The following is a 22,376-nucleotide window of genomic DNA, read 5'->3' as shown; positions in this document are numbered from 1 at the left end:
GGGACCCACCCGGAGTATACTTTGTTTATTACGGTCTCCCATCATACTAAACTCCGACACCCCGGGTCGCGGGCTCGTTCGTCACACAGCGAGCTCTGCCAGACATACAAAACAAACACGCACGCAAACACTCGCCCATACCGGCGTTCAGCCACCCCTCCCGTGTCACCGTGAAAACGCTCACGATGGCACGGGGGAGGTGCCCAGGGACACGACGTGGACGGACCGGTATCGCCAATATCGCCCAAAACGGGTTATATTTTTAGTACAAGTAGGCGGCTATTTATTTAGTAGGAAATGAATGTTAAACTAGGTGTTTATAAAGAATAAAAAAATAATAATTTTTAGTTGTAAAAATTGTATTGCAAACAAATGGCAAAAATTCGTTCTTAATTTTTATAGATAAAAGTACTATATAATATACTTAGTAGGAACGTCAACATGATCCAGGGGGGGCAGCTGGCCCCCCCCCCCCCCCCCGGGATAAACTATCCAAGTATTCTGAGGTCGTACCCACTTCGTAGCTCGACACATACCTACAGAAGACACTTGATCATTTCTATTGTTTTTTAACGTTCATTTCCTACTAAATAAATAGACTAGTAAAAATAATGCTTTCAAATTTTAAATTACTGGAATACCATGTACAGTAACACAATATTATGTATAAAAGTGAGTGTGACAAAGTGCGCCTACCCGCCAAGAGCGCCATATGGCTATAATTCCATACTGCTGATTGGAGATTTTCAATCATTAGTATGGACCTACGGAAAGCTACATCTTTTGTGATGGACATAGGCTATGTTTTATTCTGAAAAAATATTAGAGATCCTTCCGAAAATTGCAGAAATGTGGCAAAAATTTGCCGCAAAATTACTTACATTAAAGTATTCATTCATTCATTATTTGCGCTGCGTAAAGTATTGTTATGATACATATACAAATAATGCTCTACATATTTACAGTATTCATCATTATGTACAAAAAATCCGCGACAGAATATGTATGCCTTTTGTGGTAAACCAATAATAAATAAATGTCAAACTGTCCTTTACAGTATTACAATTGGAGTTCGGACAAATATTATAGAAGTTAGAGCAGTTTGATTGAAACTTAAAACAACGCGCCGACGACGGCGGCGGCGGCTACCGCGAGTGTGTAATGATAATATTTTCCAAGTCCACGACGCGCGATCGGCCTGCTGATCTCTTCGAAATCTTCCAAATACAAGATATGAAAGCGCCTAAATGTGTGCGCAATACACAGGCTGCACTCTCTATTCCATCACAGCTCTCTCCTATCAGGTGGGACGGCTGGCTGACACGACCGGTGAGAGAACTGGCAAAGGACTGACTGCTTTGCATGCCCGGTCAGGGCCCCCGTAAGGGTTACTGGCACCTGTGTTTTATGGGTTTTTTTGGGTCCTTGGTTTTGGCGCCCCTCTACCCTGTTACGACAAAACGCTGTATCCTGATAACAAGTCAACTTTCAAAAAAATAGTTTAATATTTTTTAACTTAAGCTCGTTACCAAATTTTATCCAGTGTAGGTACATGGTTTCTATCTATATGAGCTGATTACTTATAATATTTCAAAATTATAATATTTCAAAATTTTTATTAGAACATTATTTTATCGTATTTTTAAAAATTATCTTAAAATACTATATAAACATTTGCCAGTATAAAACATTAAGGAGCAAACTTAGTTTGCAGCGTTTTGCAAAAAAAAAAATAAGCTCAAATTTTTGCGATTGTTAACCTACTACGGGTACAAAACGCTGCAATATTTAATATTTATGCAAAACGGTGTAAGCCTGGGTGGGTGGCTTACAGCGTTTTGCAGAAATATTTCATCCACATTTTGGGTTACAGCAAGTACATGGAATATTTCGGTTAAAAACTTGTCCTCAATTTTTTGGGTTCAATCAACACAAAGCTTACATCAAGTAAATAAATGTAGGCCCTGTTACGACAAACGTTTTGTCGTAACAGGGTAGCCCTAAAGATGGCGATTTGGCGCCCCTAGAGGATGCCGCCCGTGTGCATTGCACACATTGCACATATGGTAGCGGGGGCCCTGTGCCCGGTCCACGCACGGGTCGACTTTTTTTTATTTGACGGATTGAACAGCGAAACGAAGTTCGGGAGGTCTACTAGTAATCTATAAAGGTGCCGGGTGCACGTCGTCTGCGCTTGCTTCATGTCGCCCGCTGCCAACCCGCACCTGCGGCCCACCGGGCACCGACGGACCGGTTAGAAATCCAGCTCGGCTAGAGAAATTAGTATCTGATTACATCTACCGAGCAGAGTGGAGAGACAGTGCTCCCGGGCCTCGGCCCATCAAATTGTCTGTTTGCACTGTCTCGCCGCGCCGGTAGGTGTAATAAAGCACCTACCGGCGCGGCGACGTGTAATAAAGCAATAAGCATTGCCAATTGTCAGCTAGGGTGAAGGGTCTTTTCAATATTTAAAGCCAAAACATGCGCCGCTGATCGCAGAACTTTTATCAGGGATTTAACGTACTTCGCATTTACTTTGTATTCAGGATAAGAGTCGCATACATTGGTAGTGTATGGGTAGTGTATGGGTAGTACGTGCAATATTGCACGATGCGTTCCCATATAGTACTCAAACTTTATAAAAACCCTTATTTTAGCCGTAGACATGTTAAAAATTTGTTTCATTTTGAATTCAAACAGGACGGTTTAAAATAAAACACGATAGCGCGAATACACCGCCGACAATAACTGTTATGGTTCAATATCCCGAGGGCCGCCCCCCCGCCCCCGGCCTCGGCGCTCACCGACTATCAATATAATTGGAGTTCCACGGGCGTCCTCTTTGCCCCGCTTAACTTTTCGATTTACATTCAAAACGGTCTTTTAAAAACCTCAATAACTGCAGGTCTAAACCCTCGATTCGATGCGTACTTTACGAACAGTTCGCGCGGAAAGTTCCCGGCGGGCCTGCCATTGGGCGGCGGCGGGGGGCGGAGTCGCAGGCCCCGCCCCCGCCGCGCATGCTAAACGCGCTTTAAACCCCGTTTAAGCGGTATTTTGGCTGAAAACCGCAAGAAAATGTATGTAACGTCGGTTAGGGGTAGGGCGTTGCTAAATGAAAAGATTTTCCCGCTCGGGCGGTTCGAACATGGCCGCCGGCCGCAGTGGGCCGAGCGCCGCCGCCGCCGCCGCGTCCCCGCCGGATCTCGATGTCCTAATTAGTGCTTCATTATATCGGACACTTTAGTCGCTTTATTTAGCAGTCGAAGAACATTGAGTGTCAATTAATTTAAATTATCGCATCGATAGTCGAGGAGCGGCTGCGATATTGATTCTGGTCGAGGACGATGTGTGGCGTGCAGTGATGGACAACATGCAGGACAGCCACAAGTCCTTCCTCATCAAGGACCTGCTGGGGGACGTGCTGCGCCCGGGGGCGCCGGGGGCGGTCCAGCCAGGTACTTAGTTTTTATACGTTTTTTAACCTCCTCTCAATCTTCTTTTATATTCTTCTATATTATCTTTGAATATATATAACATAAGTCGTCACCTCTTGAATGATTGATATCGAGTAGAATCCCTAATTGGGGGGATAGATGGGAAATGCGCTTCCTCGGCGGATAGGGGATATCGGCCGGGTATGTGGGACTCCCCTGGGGTCTACCCACTAAAACCCCGGATGGGTACTCTCCGCTTAAGGCAGACTTAACCTAACATAACTACTGAAATGCACTTATCAAACTGCTTATTACTATGTTTACCGTTATTGTAATTATAGAGTAGAAATTATTTTCTTAATTTTGAGTTAAATATGTTATTACTCCTGCCGCAATATTTAAATTCCGCTAACGGTAAGAGCTTTTTTCACTTTGTTGCTTAAAGAAACTTTTATATTTTATGAAACGATGTTAATCCATACTAATAAAATAATAATAATAATATGGACGCTTCACACCACGTCAGTCTGGCCCCGTGCTAAGTACCTGAAGGACTTGTGTTACCAGGTACCAGACAACGGAAATATATTTAATATTTTTGTACTATACATATATTTAAGATTTTTGTTATATGATGCACATATTAAATACACATCCAAGACCCAGGAACTTTGAGAAACTTTTTGTTCCGTCGGCGGTATTCGAAACTTTTTTTTTTTTTTTTTTTTTTTTTTTTTTTTTTTTTTTTTTTTTTTTTTGGCGGTATTCGAACCTGCGACCCCGGCTTGAGCTACCAACAGCCCACCAACTGAGTTACAGAGGTCGTCTCGAACTGAGCCACTAATATCCATCCATAATTAATATTATAAATGCGACAGTGTGTCTGTCTGTCCGTCTGTCTGTTTGTCTATTACCTCTTCACGCCCAAACCGCTGAACCGATTTTGCTGAAATTTGGCATGGAGGTACTTTGAGTGTCGTAAAATGACATAAGATACTTTTTGTCCCGGAAAAATGTACGGTTCCCGCGCAATACATAATGAATGTTATTATACTTATAAATCTTCCTCTTTAATCTCTCTATCTATTAAATATTAGTTGTTGCGTAGTTTTAAAGATTAAGGGGAACTAAGGGACATGAGGGAAAAAGCGACTTTGTTTTATACTATGTAGTGAAGTGAACTGCATAAGCTAGAACTATGAAGTGCATAAGCTAAATAGACTAATAGATATTATATTATTGTACCGTTCGAAGATGCACGTATTTTTTTTTAATGAAATAAGGGGGCAAACGAGCAAACGGGTCACCTGATGGAAAGCAACTTCCGTCGCCCATGGACACTCGCAGCATCAGAAGAGCTGCAGGTGCGTTGCCGGCCTTTTAAGAGGGAATAGGGTAATAGGGGAGGGTAGGGATGGGAAGGGAATTGGGGAGGGTAGGGAAGGGAATAGGGTAGGGGATTGGCCCTCCGGTAAACTCACTCACTCACACTGTTTCACGCCGGTTTTCTGTGAGAACGTGGTATTTATCCGGTCGAGCCGACCCATTCGTGCCGAAGCATGGCTCTCCCACGTATACAATAATTTGCAAGAATGTTGTGTCAGGTGTTACGTATTTGATTTTGGTCTCAACCGACGTCTACGCCGTAGTCGCGCTACGCCGCGTAGCAGCTACGAGTACGTCGCAGCGTAGCACCGCCGTGTATCCTACTTATAATATTATAAAGGCGAAAGTTTGTTGGGATGTATGGATTTATGGATGTTTGTTACTCTTTCACGCAAAAACGACTACATTGATTTGAATGAAACTTTGCAATAATAATATAGCTTATACATCAGAATAACAATTATTACCACTGGCTACTTACTGGCTACAATTTTAACCGACTTTCAAAATGGGAGAGGTGTTATGTTCGTTTTTCTATGTTCAACGATTACTCTGCCGTTTGTTAACCGATTTTCAAAATGTTTCTTTTGGTGTATAGGGTATCATCCCAATTTATATTTAATATTATATTCACAAAAGTGGTGACCTGATGAAGGGATCCATAAGCAAGATCAATATAAATTTTGAGGGAACTCCTCAAAATTTATATGGAAACATGTGGTGACTTCGGTTTCGTGAGAAGTATTCTTGCACGTGCAAAATCTTACTTGTTGGAAGCATAATATGCTTACCAACAAGTAAGATTCTGCACCGAGGTATACCATGGTTCGGAAGGTGCTGAGAGAACTCCTGATTCTTTATATATACCAGTTTGGGAGTTTCGGCGTTGTTTTAAGAACGGAAAGCATATGCTACTATACAAATTACATTCGTCATCATCATGTCAACCATATTATACCATGCATCATCCCATGATTATGAGCCTATTATGACTCTATTATTGGTACTTTTCATAGTCTTTTAAATTGAGACTTGAGTTTGTCAAGCGATTAAAAAAAATCTATACTATAAAGTATAAACCTGAAGAGTTTGTTTGCTTGAAAGCGGTAATGTCAGGAACTACTTGTCGGACTTCAAAAAGTATTTCAGTGTTAGATACGAGTAGCTCATTTATTGAGTAAGGATTATCACGTTAAGACTAAAAGGACCGAAGAAACAGAAAAAAATGTAGAAAAAACGGGGAAAAATGTTAGAAAGGGTGTATCTCACGAACTACTGGAGCAATTTTATGTCAATATTTGGCACATATATAGGGTAGGCCACGTGAAGGAACATATGCTATTTTTTTGCGGGAAAATGTACGGTTTCCGTAAAATTCCTAATTTACGCGGGCGAAGCCGTGCGGGACATCTAGTCACTCATAAAGTTAATACACCTATATTATTAACTTTATGGTATCACTTGAAAATCGTTTTAAAGAAAATCGACTTTTGAAATTAAACTAAGATGAATTTATCAATTGAATCATTGTGATTTATTTTGACTATTCTTTGGGTGGACTATATTTGAAACTAATAAATTGTTATAAACTAGATATTTAAATATTGGCAGTCTGTCCATGACCAATACTTTATTAATGCTTAATTTTAACAGATACACTTCTAGATTTAAAATTTAAAAGTGTACCTGTGTATGTTGCCTGTTTCACTTGAACCTCTGAATGAAATTAGATAACATAAATATTATTAAGACTCTGAGGACATAAGTCAATTTTCATGTTACGGCAAATCATTTGGCAAATCACTTTTGTTGGCACAATTACCGAAATATAACAGCCATTTTCACTGTTTATATTATGGTCACTCATCTGACCTATAACTATATCATAAAAGACATTGGAATACTCATTTATTTATTCATGTCTCGGGCATCTTACCATAACGACAGAATATATTATGGTCCCTAATTCTTTAAATGGATGGTCTGTTATGTCTAGAAGCCAAAAATACCAAAAAACCTACGGTTAATAAAAAAAACATGTATTTCATTAAATTTTACGTGGGAGAGCCTTGCTTCGGCACGAATGGGCCGGCTCGACCGGAGAAATACCACGTTCTCACAGAAAACCGGCGTGAAACAGCGCTTGTGCTGTGTTTCGCCGAGTGAGTGAGTTTACCGGAGGCCCAATCCCCTCCCCTATTCCCTTCCCTATCCTCCCCTATTCCCTTCCCTACCCTCCCCTATTCCCTTCCTTACCCTCCCCTATTCCCTTCGCTTCCCATTCCTACCCTCCTCTATTACTCTATACCCTTTTAAAAGGCCGGCAACGCACCTGCAGCTCTTCTGATGCTGCGAGTGTCCATGGCGACGGAAGTTGCTTTCCATCAGGTGACCCGTTTGCTCGTTTGCCTCCTTATTTCATAAAAAAAAATAGGATAGGTTTTGTCATAATTTTAATGTGAACCGTAAAATGAATAACATTTAAATTGATGATTTGTATAATGTTCTGATAATGTTTGGTAACGTAATCTAATATATAAAATTCTCGTGTCACAGTTTTCGTTGCCATACTCCTCCGAAACGGCTTGACCGATTTTGATGAATTTTTTTGTGCTTATCCGGTATCTATGAGAATCGGCCAACATCTATTTTTCAAATATAATTAAATCCTAAATGTTAGGGGTAGTCCACCCCTAAATTCTATTTTTTTATAATGTGGCATTAAAAATACATACAACCCTAAATTTTTACTTTTAAATTATCACCAACCTCTATAATTATTAATACTCGAGGCTGACGGCGACCATTGTTTGTGCGACGGGATAGCGATGGACGTTGCCATGGTGACATACTTATTTAGTCACTTCAATAAAATAATATGGGCGAAATACTTTATAAAGCAAAACAACGTTTGCCGGGACAGTTAGTGACTTAAAAAAATACTATGGATGTTAATCTGAAAATAAAATGATCAGTATTATTATTATTATATTCAAACACATAATCAGCCAAACATTACCACAATGGCTATGGCTATCTATGAAACGTTGTCTCTAATACGTTGGAAATCTGCTTCACAAACAAGGAAAAAACATACTTAGTTTATTTTATTGTGCAATAATTTTTAAGGTAAGGGAAAGAAGGGCGGTTACCACTATTCCTTGCTTTTTAGTTTGAATTTGCATACGATTTATACGAATGTTATTTACATGTTTTTCATATTCAAGTGTTTTCGAGATGTCAAGTGTTACAAACATACAGCTAATCAACAGAAACATATTCAGGAGCGCCAAATTAACATGGAATTTAACATGGCGGCAGCTGTAAATTGGCCGTATGAAAAATTCATCTAGTGCTGATTAGCGGTGGAAATTAGGTCCTAATGTATGCACCCACACGACTAGCGCACACACTTGGGCACGTACGCGCGGGATTAACGCAATCGTGGCCATTTTAGTGTTACTTTGTCAGTGCCATTTTGAATTCGCGTCGCTAATTAAGAGAGTCAAGTTTCTCGTTTATATACATGAAGAAATTATAAGCCATAATAGTAAAGAAATTACTCAGGAATTAAATAGATTGATAGATTAGGAATAATAAAACACAAAAAGGTGACGTGTTTAAGCCTATTTGTTAACGTTATTCCTTGAGAAATGAGAATAATGTGTTTTTGAGGACAAAAGTAGCTTACGTGTTAATCCAAACTATGGACATGCTTTTGAGCCAAATCCGTTTTTCATAAAGAATATTGATAACAAATTTGTCAAACAGTAGTTGTATTAGGCCTAGCGCGCACCACGATTTTTATTTTTGCGACACGATTTCAAAATCGCGCTGTAAAAAAATCGCAGAGAGTACGGTGCGCGCACTGCGATAAATACATAGTGATCTTTGCTCACTTTCACCATGGATTTCGTACAAGTTGCTTGTCTTTATTTACTACTTCGGAGGATCAGAAGAAAAAAAAAGAAAATTCGTCAATACTGGACTCATCCTTTTACAGCGGATAGAATTATCAAAGGTTTCTTTTATCAGAAATACCATGAACTTCGGATGTATCTCAAAAAATTCTTTGGCTATTATAGAATGAAAATTCTATTATAGAATGAAAACACAATGGTGGTCTTTCTTGTACTGCGATTATCAAATGTTCCACGTCTATCTTCGTATCGTTTGGAGGCGGACACTCCATTGGAGATACAGGCGCCGACATGTTTAACAAAGTGGGATTTTATACGTGGGAGAGCCATGCTTCGGCACGAATGGGCCGGCTCGACCGGAGAAATACCACGTTCTCACAGAAAACCGGCGTGAAACAGCGCTTGCGCTGTGTTTCGCCGAGTGAGTGAGTTTACCGGAGGCCCAATTCCCTTCCCTATCTTCTCCTATTCCCTTCCCTTCCCATCCCTACCCTCCCCTATTACCCTATTCCCTCTTAAAAGGCCGGCAACGCACCTGCAGCTCTTCTGATGCTGCAAGTGTCCATGGGCGACGGAAGTTGCTTTTCATCAGGTGACCCGTTTGCTCGTTTGCCCCCTTATTTCATAAAAAAAAAAAAAAAAAAAGAGTATAATTAATATAAACCACTACGATGTTTATTGTTGGACAGAATATGATAATTATGTATTAATCTGTAGACAGATGAAACACAAATGAATTGCCGGCCGGCCCGAGTGTGCGCGCAGTGCGCGCGGTACCACACAATTTCATATTCTGCATTTTATTTTCATGACAATCGCGTCGCGAGCAGTCGCAGCAAAATGTGACAAATCACAATTTTAAAATTGCTGCGATTATTTACTCGCATGTGCGCGCACTGTCTTACTAACTCATACGTTGTATTTCTGCGTTAAAATAATCGCGCTGCTTAAAGTCGTGGTGCGCGCTAGGCCTTAGGTACTTTGAAACTGATAATAAAATTTTGAACAGTTACGATCTACGAATAATAAAAACTAAGGAATCGTAATTCCCATACTATTACCGTTTTAAATTTGGTTCCTTTTGATCTGTCATGTAACGTTAGCCTAGTACCGCTCAAGGTCACCTAAATATTGCAAATGTATTGAAATGTGACCTAAGGTACACTTTTTTGACAAGTATTGTGGAGCATGTTTTTAGACGGAGTTACTTTTCCTTAGTTTTTATTATTCGTAGGTTACGTAGGTAATAAAACGATGATTTTGCTTTAGTTTGTGTAGTCATGGTGTCAATTTGAAGTAATTACTATATTGTAAACCTTCAATATTAACATTTTCACAGATGAATCACTCAAAACTAATATACCGTACCTCAATTCTACATTCGTTGCTAATGGCCGGTTTACACGTATTAAAATGATAAGTAGTAACTAAATTCTAATTATTATCTAGTTTAGTACTTACTAAATTTTAACTTGCTACTTGCTACTAAATTTTGTGTACCTTAACTTCGTTAGTGTCGAAATTTGTTAATGTCGCGGTAATAGTAGATTTTTCGGGGATAATCTTCACATAAAACCGGTTTCGTCATTGGGTTTCGTCACTCAAGCGTAAACAATTGTGACAAACGGACAAAATTTCACTTTTTTTTTAACTAACCCTGGCCCAAAACGAATTACATGCATACTTTTGTGAAATGTGCATAATCATATTCAATCATAACATCCAATATAAGAGTAAGATGTTCTATCCAAGATCCCGTTTGTATAATCAAATTTATACAAACTCTAATCAAATGCAAATACTTCAACCTCCAATAAATTGTTATACAGTTTTGCAATTTTGATTTCTTTCATAGATATCTTTTGTGATAATAAATAAAGAACAAAGACCTTGCCCAAGTGACCTTACAAGCGGTAAGAGCAATACTTTATTATAATTCAAACTCCAAATACAAAACAAAGTTAGTTCTAAGTCAATTAACTACGAATAACTAGTATTATAATCGGTCCATAGACAAGAGGCGGCTGCCATAGACAGTGGAGATGGCGCACGTGCCGGCGTGTGCGCGCATGAGAGGCGCCACGCTGCGCTCGAGAGCATATGCGCCGTGCACCGTAATCATCAATTAATTGCCTTTGTGTATTGATTGGTGATCATGTAGAAGTGGTTAAATCAAAGACGCTGATTAATTTAATATTTTTACCTAGATATTTATTAAATAGCCTAATGAGCGAGTTCCTTACGGCGATTTGTCTGCGAGTTCCCGAACCAGTGCAGTTGCAGTAGTATGATCATAATAATATTATAGACAAAGAGCGGTTCTGCACTACGGCCGATCTGAACCTGAATACGAGAAATATGAGCCTAGAAAACTCGGACCGAATTCGGATGTTGCCTAAGCACTAGTTCGAACTGTTCGATCCGGATACAATACGAACCCGAAATATGAAATATGAAATATATTTAAAATATTATATGGGTCTAGAAAACAATAACGAATAATATAACTGGACCAAATAGCGTCGTCTTACGCGGAGTAAATTAATGTTTTTAATTAATTATTTAATTCAAAACATTAATTTCTACCTAGAACTCAATATTATACATATTAATAATAATTTTGAGTTTGTTGTAGATATCCTGTTGATATTAGGTACTCTTTGAATAATATTGTTACATGACTCATGAGAATAAAATTATTCTTATGAGCCGAATTTTATACATAATCTAAGTTTTATCCTATTAACTAATTACTATTCTCTTTATACATAATCTAAGTTTTATACTATGAACTAAATACTATTCTCTTTATACATAATCTAAGTTTTATACTATTAACTAATTAGTAATTACTATAGTATCGTTATGTTGCATGCTCCACACACATTCAGATTTTTTTAAGGCTATTATAATCACGCGCCTACACGTGTTTTTCGTAAACGAAGCCACCGGCAGCAGCTAGTACTCCAATAAATATTTTTAATCATCACTTACAAAGTTGGAGGTCGAGTGGTCACGTACGAGAGGCCGTTAGTTCAGAACTTGCGGCCCCTTTTAAAAGAAAAGATTATTTTCGGCGACCGCGGCCCGCGGGTCAACTGACGAGCACCGAGCACGGCCCGAATTTCTTTTAGAGTATTTTTGGCATGTGTCTATTGTTTTTAACCCTCTCTTAGATATTGTGAAATAATACTATATTGCGTATATTGTATAACGTATAGTTTTGTAACATTTATAATAGGCATTTGTTACGGCTAAAATTAGGACGCAGACTAAAATTTAGGCTCAATAAAAAAAAACTAAAATTTGAATATATATTAATCATTATAAAAATGTTTATTCAATTTGGGTGGCAGATCTATAATTTTACAAACAAACTATATTACTTATTTGATGATGATTAAGTATTTTGTAGATCCATGAATTAATAATTCATGGATAAAATCCTACAAAATATAAATAGTTATAAAGTTTCTTTGACGTGGGAGAGCCATGCTTCGGCACGAATGGGCCGGATCAACCGGAGAAATACCACGTCCTCACAGAAAACCGGCGTGAAACAGCGCTTCCGCTGTGTTTCGCCGAGTGAGTGAGTTTACCGGAGGCCCAATCCCCTACCCTTTTCCTTTCCCTACCCTCCCCTATTTCCTTCCGTACCCTCCCCTATTCCCTTCCGTACCCGCCCCTATTACCACTCGAAAGGCCAGCAACGCACCTGCAGCTCTTCTGATGCTGCGAGTGTCCATGGGCGACGGAAGTTGCTTTCCATCAGGTGACCCGTTTGCTCGTTTGCCCCCTTATTTCATAAAAAAAATAAATCATAATATTATTCATTTTAGTCTTATAATTTTCACGTTTAGTTTCCTTACCACGAACCTGAAAGGTATTATGTGCGTTTGAGCCTAATAAATTAAGTTTATCATTTATGTACCTAATAAGGCAGTCGTTTATTTTGAGGCTGAATTGTTTTTATTATTCTTCGAATATGAATATACAAAATGAGGAGAAATAGACGTATTATTATATCAATATCCTATAACCCCAAAGGACAGTAATTATGTTACAGTAACTTCTGTACTGCAACTTGCAACACAGGCAAACATAACATTTGCGACTTCTCCGTTGGTACGGGGCAACAATCAGCTTTCTTGTCAGGTAAGTAAAGAATATAGGTAACATGAAGACTAATTGCTGTTGCAGATTTGTACAGATTAAAATATAAAAAAAAAATATTTAGCTTTAAAATAGCGACGTGTTATAGGCCTATCAGAAAGCCGTCGGATGCGCTTAATGGTCCGTCATGAATAATTGTGATCCTAATTTGATTTAATTAATTGAAATAGCTAGGTAAATATAATTTTGCTAAAATTAACTTTAATTGTAGCAAAATTATATTTACTATATTTAGGCTTTGTAAGTTCGTCATTTACACTTTTTACATTTGCTATGACACTTTTGTGCAAAAGTTTCTGTTGAAGATAGTTAATATGTACTTTAAACGAAAATTACAGAATAGCGTTAGAAATTTTACACGTCTGTGGGGTGATAGAAACGAATAAAGCGATTGTGATTTTATTGGCCATAACCTTTAGTCTTCTCAATCTTACGGCCGCTTTTCGAAAGCAGGAAAATTGCATCGCGGCAAAATCCGTAAGCGCTCAAAACAAAGACCAATATTTGCATAACCACAAATCATTATTTCAATAAACACTATCATTAAACAATAACAAATACTACAAATGGGGCTATCGAAGGGTTAACCCTAGCCCTCCAACAACCGAAGACACTAATACGGGGACAATCGGCACTCGACTCCGCCCTCTGGCCCTCATCGACTCCGGCTTCTACAATTGCACAATTAAAATATCGCACACCCCATAATTAAAGGTTAGAAGCGCGACACACCAGTCTTGATATTTATTATTCTTAGAATATAATTTAGATGATTAATTATTATTATCATATATCAGCCTATAGTCGTCCACTGCTGGACATAGGCCTCTCTCAATGAACGCCAAGATGACCGATCTCCTGCTACTCGCAGGGGCCTGCAACTAAGCGGAGATCGTCGTCCCACCTAGTTGGAGGTCGACCTACACCCCGATTTCCCAGCCTTGGTCTCCATTCCAGAGTAAGTTTACTCCAGCGATTGTCTGTTCTTCGAGCTACGTGACCAGCCCAGTTCCACTTCAGCGTACTGATTCTCTGCACTATGTCGGTGACTTTAGTTCTTTGACGAATTGTTTCATTTCGAAGCTTATCCGCTAAAGAAACTCCGAGCATAGCGCGTTCCATAGCACGCTGAGCGACGGAAAACTTACGAGCTAGCCCTGCTGTAAAAGGCCAGGTTTCCGCCCCGTAGGTCATAACGGGAAGCACGCATTGATCGAAGACTCTCGTCTTCAAGCTCTGCGGAATATGCGACGTGAGAATGTGGCTTAACTTCCTGAATGCTGCCCAACCCAACTGTATCCTCCTATCGGTTTCTCTCTCGAAGTTATGTCTACCTACCTGCAGTATGTGCCCCAAATATACATATTCCGTTACGACTTCGAGAAAGACACCGTTAACTGCAGCCGGTCTCGGGAGAACATGTTCGTTGAACATGACTTTCGTCTTGTCCAAGTTCATCCCGAGACCGATCCGCCGGGAAGATTCATTTAGGTTTATTATTATTATATTATTTATTAATCACGATAGTTATGTACAGTGTATACTTAGTGTGGGTTGCACCAACTTACTTTAACTAAAACTTTAACTACAATGCAAAATATCAAATCTTTGGTTAAAGTTAAAAATGGACACGATCAAGACGCCATCGCCATATTTAACCATAACCATAGAGCTCGACAAGGCTATAATGCACATGGCGAAAAAAGGAACTAACGCTTTCATCATACAAAAACGCCATTTTTGACAGTTCTCCTTTACCAGCAGCGCCCCCGCCCACGTTCTTAAAGCCTTGTCGGACCAGCAACGTCTTCTGTTAAATTAGCCTTATCTATAACCATAACTTTGACCATAACTTTAACTGCACCTCTGGTGCAACCCAACCTTACTGTTTTCTGACAATTTTTGCAAATATCTTTTGATTTCTTAAAAAAATGACGGTTTGGGACCTATTTGTTAATAGGCCCCAAACCGTCATTTTTCCAAACCATTATCTTTTTGGTCGTCACGTGGTTTTACTACATAATAATATATGAGTTACTTTTGTACACTCTACAGTCTACAGAGATTTAAACATCAGTATATTGTATTCATTTATTATGTTTTCTTGGGCAGAGTTATCGCGAACAATAATATCATTTTGCGAAACATGAAAAACTAGACTAGAAGTACTATATCAACTCAGTAATGCAAAAGTTGGTTCTGGCAGTATTCAGCTTGCAATTATATTTTTAGATAGTTTTGATTATTCAGGATTCAATGTTCATATAATAATTATATAATTACTACATTACACTTTCATAAAATATAATCCTGCATTTCACGTTAGCCTAAAATCCATGACCTACCTTACTAGCAAGTACCAAGATCTTGTGATCGTGTATCGCCGCGGGGTCTCGTGTAATTTGCGCTTGATCGTCGGCGCCCCGTCGGCCGGGACGAGCTCCGATCATGCTCTCCTGGTACTTGCACCTGGTAATTAGGTGGTGTTATTTGTCCCTGATTTATAAGTAAATCAGGAACAAACAATTCCACTCTTATGAGAGTGGGATTGTTTGTTCCAGATTTACTTGGGAGTTGAACTGACGAGTGGAGCGATCATGCTCTCCTGGTACTTGCACCAGGTGATGAGGTGGTGTTGTTTGTCTCTGATTTACGTGACAGTGGGATTGTTTGTCCTTGATTCGCTTCCTTGTTAAAAACAAATCTAGGCTCTATCCAAAATATCAGAAAAACCTGATATAGAGCCTAGATTTGTTAGATATTCTTCTTTTATTCTGTTTCTCCTGTTGAGCTGCTGGTGACACTCAGGCCTCACACGCAGGCCACTAATAAATAAATAAAATATCTTTTTATTCAAAATGGGTATCATGATACACTTTTTGAAAGTCGAACAAAGAAACTACGTTGCCTACCACCGGTTCGGGAACTACCCCGCCAAGAAGAACCGGCGTAAGAAACTCGCACGGGGATTTTTTACTAAAAAAATGGAAAATTACAATGTTATGGCTTACAGCTATGTAACAAAAATAAAAGAAAAGTAACCTGCATGGAGCCACCCTATTCCCAAGGTGTGCTGTCCTCGATGAAATCATTAATTTTATAATACGTTTTAGCACACAAACGTTCTTTAACTGCTTTCTTAAAATTGTTTAGAGGTAGATTTTGAACATTTCCTGGGATTTTATTGTATAGGCGTATACATTGGCCTTTAAAGGATTTGCTTACTTTGGCTAGTCTGAACATTGGTATTGCTAACTTGTTCTTATATCTAGTGTTTACATTATGATTATCACTTTTCTTTTTGAAAATATTTATGTTCTTTCTAACATATAAAAGATTTTCCAAAATGTATTGAGATGCGACGGTCAGAATTCTTATTTCTTTAAATTTTTCTCTTAGAGTTTCAAAAGATGACATCTTATAAATAGAACGAATAGCTCGCTTCTGCAGCACAAATATTTCCCCACAAGAGGATGCTGTAAGACATTATGCTATGAAAGTAGCTAAAGTAAACTAATCGCGCGGTCTCTACATCACCGATTTCACGAATTTTTTTAACAGCATATGCTGCAGAACTAAGCTTATCTGCCAGTGTATCGACGCGATTTCGCGATTAGAATAACCATACACGGTTATTCCCTTTTTAACGGGCAAAACACACAAGCAATCCAGCATCTGTCAAGACGTGTCATCTAGCAACACAGAAAGGCTGGCAACACCGGACTTCCTTCAACTTAGTAATCTGTGCTTCAACTTCACTTCCTTTTATGAAACCACCCCGGCCGGGGTGCAACAGTTTCTTTTATTCAACGTAATAAACTTTTTTTATATATCTTATATTTTTATATCTTAACTTCGAATACAGTCCACAAGTAATTAACACAAACACCAGCGTTATACCTAGGAACACGGTGGTGTCTACTAATTTCATTTTCTAATCATTTTCATCACTCAAGTTATTAACTAACATCTCTGGTTGTTTCAGTATTTTCTTAGTTCACTTACTTAATTTCATAGTCGATGAAAATATTTGTTTATTGTTAAAAAGGATTCCTTAGAAGTGCATGTGCATGTGCAACCTATTCTGAATTGTTATATTTAATTAGGTACATATTATGTATATATGTGTACACAGTATATTCCGCATACTGTATATGCCGCATGTACGACAGATCAACCTATAGGTCAGGCACCCAACTATAAAAATAACTTTCCTTTTTTTAAATACATACTTATTTAGACCAGAAACTCTCAAAAATGAAAATAGAACATTTGACTCAAGATTCAAAATTTGAATTTCGCGTAACGAGCATTTAGCTTGTTTTTTAAACGCCTCGGGCGTTACGAAAAGGTCTGTCGGCATTAGCAAGGCAAATCCCGCCAAATATATTCGCCGGCACAGTTCGCCAATCAGACTTAATGCGAGCAACGAGATTTCAAAACAAGCGATCGCGAGAGTCATCCAAATAATTTATGCAGGGATCGTATTGTTCAAATCGTGTTGTTTTTATAGTCTTTGTAAATTGTGCGCGTTGTACCTATGCTATCATTGTTAGGCGTCAGATGCGTAAGCGACTTCTAGAACTTCGGAAACTGGCTCTGACTACTGAATAGGAGGTGTTAATTATACTGCAAGTAGTTAAAATTAAAATAATCAAAGTATGACGTCTCACTTCAAAATTAGCAGTCTGGATTCCGAATTTTACATTCTATTTGCTATAAAAAATTGTGTACTATCAAAAAACACTGAAAAAGTTTAAATTACCATTTAGTAACAATCAAGTAATTGTAGTTACAATCAGTGTATGACATCTAATAAATTGTATCTTAATTTCACTTCTACAAGTCTGAGTCTAATATACGTTTAAATATTGTAAGTGATAACTGGAAGCCTTTTAATAAAAATTTGCACATATTTTCTATTATACCTACCTAACCAAATTGGAATTTTATTGGCAAGATGAATACATAATGAATACATGTACTCTATGCACTTTGCTTAATTCATATACAATACGATGTTTTACATGAGCATTGAATACGGAAACGATCCTAATTGGACATACGGAGGCGGGGCCACAATAGGACATATCCCCACAAAACGTCAGTTAAGTATTGATTAAATATAAGGGGCTCTAAAGGTGGTCGCCTAACGAGGTCCTGCGGAGTTCATGCGGCAACATTAACGCGTCCTCATCGACCCCGAAGACCCCGAAAGTACGCGCACATCACGACGAGCTGAGAGTCGCAGCGTGAGAGTAGATCATTCATCTTTTTTATTAATTTATTTTTATAAAATTTTCGAAAATATCGTGACAGACGTGCCAATAAAAAAATGGACAGTTGAACGGATATACGTCAATAGCTTTGTCCACACTGTGCCTTTTTTTGTTCATCAAGGGCATGCGTTAGGGTTGATTCAGACCGCAACGCGACGCGTAGATGCATTTCTAAATTAGTATGGATTTGACAGATTCGCAAGACGTCTCACGCTGACGACATCTGTCAAATTCATACAAATTTAGGTCGCGTCGCGTCGCGCCTCGCCTCGTCACGTTGCGGTCTGAATTGACCCTTATAGCGCAGTCAACAGCGAACGCGAGGTATGCCCGTGACGCGTGTTGAAATTGTAGCGTTCGCTTATGATACTTTTCTTTCCAACGCGGGTGGATTTTGACGCATTCAATTATTGAATATGCCAAACGAAAGTTGGATAAAAAGAAGATGACGAAAATTGAAGATGAAATTGCATAGTGTGGACATAGCTAATGTATCTTCCGATGTTGGTAACATTTTAAAATATATGGGACTATATTTGGGGCAATACAACTATGACTTCGGTGGCTTACAGAAGATCTATTTTCTTCATTTAAATGTCTCAAGAACAACTTATGCAATTGCATTGACAAGAGCGTGTACGGCATTAGTGCTACTGCTTCTATAATTTTTTTCTATAATCATACTTGATTCTGATTTGTATAAAACACTTTATTAGGACAGCCAAGGTGTGCGATACTTTATATTAAAACTAAGAGAACCTTTGCACTGCGGCCCGTTATGATATGCGCGTACATTAAAGTAAAACATATTTTTACGAGACCACTCGAGCGCGCTCCGAAATAACGAGTAATCGCAAGAATGTTTAGCCGCGCCATGAAAGCGTCGGCATGAATGCCCACTCTCCACCATTTTCATGTAAATTAAAAGACACAAAGGTACATAGAGAAGATACAACCCGCCCAAGCTAGGTTTGCGCCTCGCGTGGAGTACTCGCATTGACGGGAGGTGCAAACGTAGGTTGGTCGAGTTACACTCGCTAAACCGCATTCAGCCGTATTCAATCGCTGAAGTGGAAGCGCCCTGGGCTTTAATTAGAGCAGAAACCTCCATCTGTCTTTATGTAGCTTTGTCTTCGTTTGTGAGTCGTCAGGATCTCGCGGATGCGATGAAAGCGATTTTCTTTTGATTGTTTTTACGTAACGACGGTATTGTCTACCTTTGTTGGGGAATGTAGGTTAAAAACAAACATTTGCTGGAGCTGAGCTCGCAACATTGTAGTGCTTCCGTCAATTATTCTTCAAACGAATCAGTGTTTTGCGATTGTTCACCTTTAAAGTGTAAATTTGAATCTCCCAATATCTACGTAAATATAGGTAACGCGCTAGACGTGGAGGTAACTGTAATATTATGATGCCAAGATGCCTGAGTTAAATAAATAAATAAATATGTACGGCATCGAAACAGCATAATATATAGAGGCAAACAATGTGAACTAAATCGATGACATACAAACTGCCCCATGGTGAGAAGACAAAAAGTAACGTCGAGCTCATTGTTAGAGCCTAATATAATCTTAGTATTAGTAATTTAAGTAATATTATAATTTTGTTACAGGTTCCGCTACTGACGATGAGGACATCATAAGCAACCGATCAGCCAAGTCTAACGATTCTGACGTCGAAGACGACATATCGGTCGGAGATAACAGGTCAGAGACATCGTCCCCAAAGAAACTACACTATCCTTACGACGAAAACTACGATGAAGCAGGAAAGAGAATAGAACCGAACAGAGAAGAGGCTAGCGAATACCACGGAAGCCGACTCACCAACCTCACACCATCATTCAAAGAGGATGAAAACGAGGTGGACAAATCTGACGAACCAGCGAAGCTATACGAAGGCTCTCTCTTTCACTTGTACAGGCCGGATAGGGAGAGTAACAAGGAGGGCGATAGTGGGTTCGAGATGGGCACGTTCCCGGACAGCATCTACGGGCGGTCGATGGACTTGACCAAGAACTCGTTCCAGTCACAGCTGCTGGCGGGCTTCGCGTCCGTCATGGCCGGCAGCTCGCAGAGAGACTCACAGGATTCTTCAGGTATGAATTTGCATTCGTCTGCTATTGTTAAATTGATAGTCAAAAGATCATGAATAAAAGGAACGAGAAAGACAGAAGATTTAGTATTGGACCCAAGATTACCTTTAAGACATAAACATATCGACGCATCTGCTCCCGACCTTTGAAGTGGACGAATTCTGGCCGACTGATGTGGTTTATCGAAGGTTCCGGGGGAGACTCCGGAATGAAGCGCGCGTCACGACGCCGTTAATTCGTGATAATGTGTAGTTGTTAAGTTTATATAATTTTTATGTATGTTAGTCATTAAGGTATATATTTTATGGGCCTACATAGCCTGATTTAAATAAATAAATAAAAAATAAAATAAACGCCTAAGTAATAGTTTAGTTAGCATCATAGTTGTCAAAGAAATGTATGTGCAAGTGGATTTGAGCATCTAGTGTTTCATAAACAAACATTTTGCCCCAGACCGTCAAGGTCCCCGCAGCGGCCCCAGCTCGGGTCGCAAGCCGCGCCGGCGCCGCACGGCGTTCACGCACGCGCAGCTCGCCTACCTCGAGCGCAAGTTCCGCTGCCAAAAGTACCTGAGTGTGGCCGACCGCGGCGACGTCGCCGACGCCCTGAACCTAAGCGAGACGCAGGTCAAGACCTGGTACCAGAACAGACGGTGAGTCATACCAACAACGTAGTGATTATATTCTCTTTGTTACCAACAGGTAATTGACATTTCATTTATCATTACTTACAAGTATTTCTAGTCTTTTGCATTTACATTGTACCTTTATAAAATCTCCATAATGACGACGACCTCTGGCTCAGTTGGTGGGCTGTTGGTAGCTCAAGCCGGGGAGCGCGGGTTCGAATCCCGCCGACGGAACAAAAAGTTTTCAAACTTCCTGGGTCATGGATGTGTACTAAATATGACGTGTATCATATAATAAAAATCTTAAATATATGTATAGTATAAAATTATTAAATATATTTCCGTTGTCTGGTACCTGTAACACAAGTTCTTCAGGAACTTAGCATGGGGCCAGACTGACTGATTATTATAATGTCGGATGCTTTTTGACCTTGGTCGGCAACGCACCTGCAGCTCTTCTAATGTAGCGAGTGTCCATGGGCGACGGTAGTTGCTTTCAATAAGGTGTCCCGTTTGCTCGTTTGCTCCCTTATTTTATTTTAAAAAATCAGGGTAGTATTGATTGTTGAATTTCCTCTGTGTTTTTAACTTATACCTCATCTTCTAGAACGAAATGGAAGCGTCAGAATCAACTGCGGCTCGAGCAGCTGCGGGCGCAAGCGGCGAGCGGCGAGCGGGACCTGCACTCTCTGCCGCTGGCGTGCGCGTTACTGCCGCCCTACCCCGCCTACATGCACTGCCATCTATGAGCCGGGGACTCAGTAGACTGTACATAGAGAGAAGTTATTGGCCGCGAGGGATTAGAACAGTGTTCCGCAAACTTTTAGTGTTCAAGGTACTATCAGAGAAGTCGATTCCTAGGCAGATGGGGGACCTACGTAGTTTGGTCGCGTTACGTCAAACCCAGCCGATAGATCACAATTAGCCCGCATCACACACTTTGCGGATCACTGAATCAGAATACAGTGAGCACAGGACAATTTGTGTGAAAATAAGGAGAGGATAATGGTCACATCTCTATGGCATTTTTAACCCACTTCTAGGTTCATATATTATTGCAACGTCGCGATGCATTTTTAAATAAAGAACCTGATAATAATAATTATCTGATACCGCGAGCGATAAATAAGGGACCTATCAGGCAGAGACCGGTCACGCGGTCAAGCATTCTAGCGGTCAGTTTTGCGTTCTTTGTGTTGTATTACATTATCTAGAGATACGTACACAGGAGGAGTTCTGACCGCCTCATAATTCTTGAACGCGTGAGTCGTGACCGCTCTCTGTCTGACAGGCCCCTAGTTTTCAGTTTGCAGTTCGTTCGACGTCTTGCAATTTGAAACGACCTGCGATTCTCTATCAGGATTTACGAGTGAAACAGCCTTAGAGCCAAACGATATTCGAGATATAATAGTCGGGTCTCTAAGTACAACACTCACAACACCTACAATAAAAGGA

The 22,376-nt window shown here is 39.6% G+C and overlaps 1 protein-coding gene across 1 annotated transcript; it reads left to right on the top strand.

Annotated features, from left to right (window-relative positions):
• Nucleotides 1-3,364: 3,364 nt before the first annotated feature.
• Nucleotides 3,365-21,670, top strand: LOC121729589 (homeobox protein slou-like). Its single transcript, XM_042118148.1, has 4 exons — nt 3,365-3,458; nt 19,811-20,296; nt 20,747-20,945; nt 21,529-21,670. Exons 1-4 carry the CDS (start codon nt 3,365-3,367, stop codon nt 21,668-21,670), a joined length of 921 nt encoding a protein of 306 aa, XP_041974082.1.
• Nucleotides 21,671-22,376: the final 706 nt, after the last annotated feature.

The sequence above is a fragment of the Aricia agestis genome, chromosome 8 (assembly GCF_905147365.1).
Source record: "Aricia agestis chromosome 8, ilAriAges1.1, whole genome shotgun sequence".
Classification (NCBI taxonomy): Eukaryota; Metazoa; Arthropoda; class Insecta; order Lepidoptera; family Lycaenidae; genus Aricia; species Aricia agestis.
This window is presented reverse-complemented; position numbering and strand designations above follow the sequence as displayed.